At 41.5% G+C, this 9,048-nt stretch overlaps 1 protein-coding gene across 1 annotated transcript; it reads right to left on the bottom strand.

The window, feature by feature from the left end:
- Positions 1-296: 296 nt before the first annotated feature.
- Positions 297-8,431, bottom strand: RWDD3 (RWD domain containing 3). Its single transcript, XM_030953832.1, has 4 exons — positions 8,320-8,431; positions 2,551-3,029; positions 1,731-1,846; positions 297-1,632 (listed from the first exon to the last, which is right to left on the bottom strand). The coding sequence occupies exons 1-4, from the start codon at positions 8,402-8,404 to the stop codon at positions 1,518-1,520; spliced, it is 795 nt and encodes a 264-aa protein (XP_030809692.1). The 5' UTR covers positions 8,405-8,431; the 3' UTR covers positions 297-1,517.
- Between the last annotated feature and the right edge of the window lie 617 nt (positions 8,432-9,048).

The raw sequence follows: 9,048 nt of genomic DNA, 5'->3' as shown, positions 1-9,048 counted from the left end.
TATTTGAGACACTGTATATTAGAAAAATCACCAAACTCCTGAAAAACTTTAGAGACTTTCAAACAATATAGAACCCTTTACGCATCTGATATCTCAAAGAGTAAAATATAAAAATCTTCCTAGTCTGCTTTAGTTACTTTTCTAGAATATATAAACAAAGAGGTATGATCTCATGGTCTGAGCATGAAACAGGAAATCAGATCTTACATAATGATTTGCCAAACCCCACTTTAGGAACTAAACAAATAGTACTGGTCTTCCCCCAGAACAATGGAAATAAATTAGTTTATATTGAATTGATCAAATCTGTTTAATTACAGAATACACGAGACATTTGGCTTCTGAGACTGTATTTTAGAGAGCAGTAAAGCACATGTTTAGCTACATGCTAAAGCAAATTGAAATGGCAAATGGCAGTGCCAGCTACAAAGAAAATCATAATAGCAAAATTTTTATTACTGGATAATTTATCTAGTCTTGTTAGAGAATGGTTTCAGGTAAAATAGAAACCAAAGGACACACATTCATAATCATAATAAATAAGCATCCAATCCTCTCTGGGTAAACAGAACTTGCACAATTCATAAAATTATGTGCATAATTTGTAACATTATACAGATGTAAAACACAAACTACTGATTAAAAAAATTTACAGGTTGGCCAAGGCCAGTGACCAGTCCAAAAAACCCAAATAAACAAACAAAAACAACTTGGCAGAAGCCTTGAAAGATGGAAGACTAAAGTCTGCATATATACTGCTCCAACAGTTTAATTGAATCAAGATATCTGAAGCTGCACAGACAGTAAAACCAGATAAAGTGCAAAAAGACATCTGTAAACTATCAAAGAAAATATTACAATTGGCTCTACCTCAGCTTTTCATCAATTTAAATCCTCCATGTGGGTGTTTTTATAAATTTTAAAATAAAAACTAATATTCAAAAAGACACTTCTAAGTTTTTTTCAGGCCTCAAATGACATGAGCTTTTTCCTCAAATCAACCATCTAGTATTTGTAATCAATTAAAAGGAGAATGAAAAATTAGCACAGGAACTCCTAAGGGACATTAGGTATGTGCTGTCCTCACATATTTAAATGTGCGTTTGCTATGTTTTTATGGAAATATCGTCACACAGTCTTCCAAAGCAAAATTAATCATGTGTTCTAACAAGCCATCATTGACACATTCTACCATGAGAGAGAGGAACCAGCACTGAAAAGAGGGACTATAAAACAGAGTCTGACTAGAAGACTATTTTTTAGCATTATTTCTTCCCAGTCTCTCATGCTTGCCATGCAATTATAACAATCAACATCACATTGTTTTTTGACATGAATGTCAAAAAATTATCAGTTCTTAATGTATTAATTGCCTTTTTCTTGCAGAAGGATGACTACTACTAACATTTCTTGCAGAAAAGCTTGAAGATTGTTTTGCCACATTAGTCCTTTTATCTTCCATTAGCATTTGCAGTCAACCACTGCTTTGGTCAAAGGTCCAGTGGTTTCTTTTAATTTTATTTTAAGAGAGGAGGCACAAACTCAGAGAAAAGAGTTGTAAGTCCTGCAGTTTCAAATTCCTTTTGTAGCTCCTCCGGTGCTGAATATTCTTTGACTTCAAAGGTCTGAAACCTACATTGTAAAAGGGAAACTCATGAATATGCCTGGATTTGTCAGAATGTTATTATCAATTCTGTTACTTTTCTATCCACAACAGTACTAAATTATACCTTTTATACTGGGACTGTAGTTCTGTCTCACACAGTACTCTCATCATTTTCTCTTTGCATTTCTTTCCACTTGAGTCCACATCTACCTTAGAAGTTTTCTGAAGAATCAAGTACTCCTAAATGACAAAAAAAATCCCAAAATATTAAATGTCACCTAGTATTTCCAAAGTTTAGTAAAATGCAAAATGTAGTCTTTTTTTTTAAAAACACAGCAATCAAACTTTGAAAGCGCCCATGCCAAAAAAAGTGCACGACTGCTTCTATTCATCAGTTTTAAGTTAAGCAGGCCTAACTGATGAAGAGAACATGAGTTTAAAAAGCCAAAACATTCTCCTCCAACATCACCACAAAAACCCACCTAAGGCAGTGGGAGTTTGTACATACAAACAAGAATTTCAAAGCCCAGGCATGCACTAGGAGCACCATGTGGTTTTTTAAGTCAAGGAAAGAGACAGTTAACAATGAGTTAGAAATACGTCTGTCATTAATTCCTCACCAAAAACTTTTCCACTTTCTGGGGCATTTGGGAAATACAGGAAACTGAATCTAGGCATAATTAAGGTCAGGAAACAAAGGGATATGGGGGTATAGTTCTAATGGGAAGCAAAGCAATACAGGCCACAGGTCTACAGGTATCACTGTAAACAGAACAGAACACCTTTTTCTTAAATACAGAATAAAGTCACTGGGTCTTCCTACTCTTATAATGATCAATCTGCTTCCAAAATTGTTAATCTTCGAAAAACACACACAAAATATTCAGACACAGAGGTTTCAGTGGTAAATCAATAGAACTAGTCAGCATTCATTGTTCCTGCACCTTAATGCTGTTCCTGTCACCCTGAAGAAGAATCAATATTATCTTGCCCATGAACATCAGTCTTCCAGTCAGCCTTAGATTTGAAGCCCATTTTTCCACAGTTTTCACATATTTTGCCTTTGCTCTCATGTGATCTAAATGCAAAAGGAGCATCCAGATACCATCTTCTGTTCCTTTTGACAAAGTAGTTTTTTCATTGCAAACTGTTGCTGATTGCTTAATGACATCTTTAAGATGCTGCTGTACCCAAAGGATCAGATCATGTACCATGGGCTCAGAAAGATGCTTCTTGGCTTCTTCAAGAAATTTCTCTCTCACATCCATACACTGGGCCCTTGTAAGCTGGTCTGAGGTAACAGAAATATCTGGTACAGTTGATGGGTAATTGACTGGTAAATGAAATAACAGCTTTAAAAGTACATCTGTATCCAGCACTTCTTTCACACTGATTTGAATTCTAAATGAGATTCCATGCGTCTCTGGAAAATAGAAAAAAACCCCAACATTAATACTTTGCTTGAAGTTGAAATACATAAAGATCATTAAATCATGTTATTTTCTTTAACAATTCAACTCAAATAATTGACATTGCCTATAAAATACGAGAGGGTGATTTTTATTTTTTTTTTCTGCAGGGTGGGGGCTTGCAACCAATGGCTAAAGCTATACCTGCAGGGAATCCTGAAATGAAACACTTCTATAACATAGTAGAAGAAAAGTTATTAACACATTCTAAAAAGCATTCACACCTTTTGGCTCTTTCAAAGTCTAGACAAGCCAGTAATAAAGAATTGTCTCTCTCAAACACATAACTCAGCTTCCACAGCTCAGTAACAAAAGCAAGGGTAACTGAAAATAGAGACTTTTCTGGATGGACTCAGCACTGCCCTAAGTTTACTCCTACAGAAATCTGTAAGACTTCTAACATCAATACTAATGCAAGGCAAACAGACTTGCACCAGGTATTTTTTAAGACAATCATTCAAAAGCAGTTCCACACTAAGCAGAGACTTGGAAAGAAATAAGTCAGATTCTTTGTCCCCTACAACTTGCAGAGGAAATACATTTAAATCTTTTATGCCAATTCCTCTACCACAGTTGGACTGACAATAAGGAAACCATCTCTGTTGGACACCTCACCCTAGATACTACATATCTAATTATACATGTACTCATATTAATGTATGTTTATCTATCTTCATAGCTGCTCAAATCTGTTGTAGGGCTACTTAAGAATAGAATTATTTTCAGAGTGGAAAGGATACACTCAGTATGCAGCAGGGAAGGCTGAAGATCACATCATCCTGATAAATCATATAACCAAAGATGCTTAATATGAAAGTTATGTACAGTATTTCATTTAATGAAATAAAACCTTCTTAACTAGAAGTTTCACAGAAAAACAATACAAAACTTGACAAAGTAAAAAGCACGGACAAAGACCTTTCTTTCGCTCCTCTGCCATGAAGTAAGAGGGTATCAATCTGACAAAAGATGATCTTCTTCAGATGTTCTCTGCTTCACCCCTTTGATGCATTCTAAACACTTCACTCCTTTTCTTTCAAAAATTGCTAAAATGTCAGGTTGATTCACTCTATGAGGGCAGGAGAAGCCAGATTTGAAAGGCAGATTAGAGGAGAGCTGAGTTTCAGAGCAGGTCTTTTGAAGTGACTTGCACTCTTCCCCCTCTACCTTACCTTCTTTTACATGACAGTCAGATGAATTATGTTTGATTAGTATTACTGATGCCACTAACCAATCTCTCACAGTGTCTCTCACATAAAATGTATGATTTTATATTTGAAACCTACTAAAAAAGTGAAAGAACCTAAAAGTGACTTGGACAGACAGAAGTACTTTACAGAGCTTATCCAAGGGCTTGTTTTCAAACCTCCTTCCTGGGTCATGCAAAGAACTCTCAAGGTCAGAGAAGTCACAAAATAAATCAGCAAACCCTCCAAACCCAATAATCAAGTTCTAGCAGTACTATGAAGAAGTCTCCAAGTCAAATCCAGTGCTGAAAGCAGTAGATGCAATTCCAGTGAATTCAATGAAATCACACCCAACCATGCCCATATTTACACGCAGCACATGTCAAAAGAGTAATTTCCTGCCAACAGGAGTTTGTCTTCTATCCTCCAAGTCCCTATCAAAGGTTCCAGACTACTTTTAAGACAAATGTATTCCTCAGAAAAACACCAGCCTTGGAAGAAAACCCTTGTACATGGTCAGCAGTTACCAAGGAGGACCTCAAGCTTCCCCACTCCTAATTTCTGTTTCCTGCTGCTCTGACAAATGTTTCTTCCCTGCTGCCAGCAGCAGTAGCTCCTCTGCCATTACAGCAGGCTCAGCACACACAATCAGAGACACAGGCAGCAAACCTGCCCTGCGTGTCCTGGGGCCCCCAGCACCCTCCTGGCACAGAGCTGTCTGCACACACAGCCATTGCACCAGACAGTGCTGCTGCACCACGGCCCTCAGCTGCCCCCACTCAGGGCAGCCCCACCTGGCACAGCCACCTGGCATCTGCCTGAATGGGGCCAGCACTATTGAATCCTGCCTGAGAATCACCTTGTTTTAAATTATGTTGCCACAAGATTTTAAAATGCACGGCCTATGTAAGTTGAAAAATACTACTCTATCACCAGCTTAATTACAGTGACAGAAAAACACGTTACCTTTCTGATAATCCTCCTAGGATTTTTCCACTAGCTTGTCACAACAGATCTCACCAATTCAGAAGGAACAGAGGGATAGACAGGCCAACCCTGCCCCTCCAACAGGGGCCTCCTGCTGCAGTGATCTTATTCTTAAATCTGCAAAAATCTCACACATTTCCTTGTGATGAACTCATCTGAAGGAGGCAGAACAGCCTCACATCCCAAGGTGTATTACCCTGAGCCATCAGGAAAAGCCCAGCTGTGCTCATTTACATCTGCTTCAGACTTTACTTTTTTAGAAAGCAGAATCAGTTCAAAACCTTTGCAGGGCTACAGCATCTACAGTTTATTTAAACCTTGTGGCGTCCCTTTTCTGCACCAGCGCTGCAGACAGTGGCAGAACAAAGAGCAAACCAGCGGCGCCCTGCGTAACCTGGCTCCAAAGAAATATTTCCTTTGTTTGCACATGCTAGGAGGGCCGAGTTGTCTTCACAGCAACATGATGATTATTTCTGAAATAAAAGGTTGGGTATGACTGTTCTGCTGGCATTTAATGTGCTAATCAGACCAAACTCAATACATTTTAACTCATTTCCCCCCATAGCTGCATGCTTATCAGTATATTTAGCTCTAGCATACTTCAGATTTTTTCTTATGTTCCATGTCAACCAGACAGATATCCCCCTCCTCTCCTACCCAAAGGCATTTTATGCAACACATGCAGTCTATTTTTAAATTCAGAAAATGGCACCTACTAATGTACAAGCTTGGAATTTCTAAATATATTTTTATAGCAAGCTTGGTGAACAGACCAAAAGAGAACAGATTAACAATTAAATTATGGATTTCTATCTGTAACACTAATCTTTGCAAATAGATATGTAGGGTAAAAAAGATACACTGTAATTAGTTTATTTAAATTCATCCACACATTGGTTTTGATAAAAAACACATTTTACATTCTGAATACTTCATTGTTAAATTCCAAAAAGCCAAAGTTTTTACCATACCAAGAGACCTGCAAAAGCATTTTCTTACATTCCTCAAAACCACGAATCCCCAATGGCCACCTTTTTGATCCCATGGATCTACACACAAATTACTCTTAATGTCTTAGAGATTGCATAACATAACAGTCTTCCTGGAAGTTATGTCTGTGCACCCTTGGTCAATGACAATTTACATGGTTTGAAGAGCTAAAGCAAACCTAATCTAATGACTGGAGAGCAAGTCAATTGTATACTGACTAGAGATTCTGCAGCTCCAACAAGTAAACTCCAAGAGTAAGAAAAATACAAATAATCATTGTTGTAAAATAATCTTTTCAATTCCAGCAGAAAACTATGTAAACCAATCAAATATACCTGATCCTACCATATCACGAACACAGCCTGGTTAGAGGCCCTCCAAGACCACATAACAATATAAATAAAATAGCCTACTCCCATTGTGCACTCGTGGCACCTCACTTTATGTCCAGGAAGGATTTTAAACCTTTTAGATTCTAGTAGCTTATAAATACAAAATCATTTTTCCACGTATGAAGCACAGAGAAGAACATGCCTACATTTTTCAACAGATTTGGAGGAACAGATGTGTATATGCAATGCTCAGGTATACTCACGTTTTTTAAAATTAACATCTTATAAGCCTAGATACTGCTTTTTCAAACTATGCCCAAAATAACATTCTTGGAATTTTCACTTAAAAAAAAAATCAGTTGAAACACTTCATCAATCACATTTTAAAAATACAAGCCTAAATACCAATTTTAAAAAAATTAAATGGCAGAATTACATGCCTGCACTGGAGCAGGAGGCGTGTCATGTATCTAGATACAAAATTGGTAGTTTTAGATTGCTGTGGTTAATTGTGCTCCCTGCAGACACTAATGCCTTCATCCAACCTCTCCCCTCAAGCACAGTCACTACAACAGCACAACTGCCCAGGACAACTGCAGATATTCAGAGTATCTCCAGTGAGGGAGACTCCACAAGCTCTCCTGGCAGCCTCCAGTCACCCTCACTGTAAAAAAAAGTCTCCTTATCAATCTCAGTTCTTTAGGGCTGAATACATGCATGTGCAGACAAAATCTGACTACTACATCCATCTTTAGCAGCATTCCCCAGGACTTCACTGCAGGAAGCTGCTCCCTGTCCATCACTGAGCTGGGGAGCTGGGCAGAACTCTGCAAGAGCTCCCAGACACCGGGCACCTGTGGTACACAATATAGGCATACTCTGAGCATATATGTGCATGTGTCTCTCTCTCCAAAAAATATCTAAGAGTTGTCACATCTGTGCTAGGCACCAAGCAAAATTTACTAATGGCCTGGATCTAGACACCAACACTCGCATATCCTACCTGACATTTAAGCCTGACAGAGCTTGTACACTGGAACTACTGAGATTTATTCTCCCTTGTTGAAGGGGCATCTTCACAGCACCATACAGCACAGACTAAAAAAAAGCCATCTCTTAATACTATGTTCTGATCGGGGGCCACCATGGCTGGCGCACAAACGATGAAGGCATCTGCTGCACTCCTTGTCTACAGCATCCAGCAGCTAATGGCAGCAAGTGCTACAAACCTGCTCATTCCACCCACGGCAGACACAGCACATCAGCCTCGGTACCCTGTAAAACCTACAGCCGTACACATCCCGCTGAAGCAGCAGTAACATCTGGCACGTCACAGTGCCCAGGTAGTCAGCTTACCCCAGAAAAATACAGAGATAACCCAATGCTTCTCACGCACTGCAACAGCTGTACCCTACTCACTATTACCAAACAGCTGGTCTTGTTAACGCGTACAAGATTCACTTGCTTGTTTGCCTAGAGAGCAGCCAACCCGCTCCCAGCGCTGGGCCGCAGGGCACCGAGCAGGTCCCCTGACTGTAACCGAGCAGGGCCCGCTGGGCTCCGCGCCCCAAGCGCGGCCGCCAGCACAGACACCCGGCGGGGCAGGGACACGCGACAAGCGACAGCAGCGAGCGACTGAGCCCGTGCTGCCCCGGGCTGAGCCCCGCCGCGAGCGGCCCCAGAGCGCTTCCTCCCGGGGCCCGGTCAGGCCGGGCGAGCCCGGGCGGTGGGCAGAGAGCGCGCATCACCTGAGGCCGCCAGCACCTCGCAGGCACCCGGCTCGCAGTAGATGGCGGCGAGCGCCGACAGCTCCTCCCGAGCCAGCTCCGACATGGCCGCCGGCACGCGCCGCCGCGCCCCCTGCCGGCCGCGGGGTCTGCGCCATGGCCGCCAGGGGGCGCCGCCGGCCCGGAGCGCGCCGCAGAGCGGGGAACAAAATGGCCGCTCCGCGCGGCCCGCTGCTTGTCCCGAGCAGCCCGAACCCTGTCCCACAGCGGAGCGCTGTGCGACGGTCTGACCCACACGAGGAAGAGCCGGCTCGGCCTCGGGCTGTACACGGATCGCAGCCACACACAGCCCTGCACAGAGTTAACTAGAATATAAAATAATATTACCTGACTCAACTACTGGGGCTTCACAACCCCATTACCAGCCCTCACACCGAGGTTGTGCATTGCCAACAGTACCATTATGATGCCCGAAAGACAGGCTGGAAATAAATCCCCACAGACCAGCCTCTATAGAGCGGGTGTTTGCTTATTGCAGTGCTGGGGGTGAGGGGGACATCTCCCCCTAACTCACCCACCCGTGTCTGTGCTGTGGTATATTTATGCAGTAAGTACTGCTTAGTATCACTGTGTCACTACAATATCATCACATAGGCGCCAGACTCATCTACACTGCACGATCTGGTGGTTGTTAGACCGTTCTTTTGCACTGCGCTTGTGCCTCCCCAATTTGTCGGGCGTCTTTGATGA

This window comes from Camarhynchus parvulus, chromosome 8 (assembly GCF_901933205.1).
Source record: "Camarhynchus parvulus chromosome 8, STF_HiC, whole genome shotgun sequence".
NCBI classification, from domain to species: domain Eukaryota; kingdom Metazoa; phylum Chordata; class Aves; order Passeriformes; family Thraupidae; genus Camarhynchus; species Camarhynchus parvulus.
This window is presented reverse-complemented; position numbering and strand designations above follow the sequence as displayed.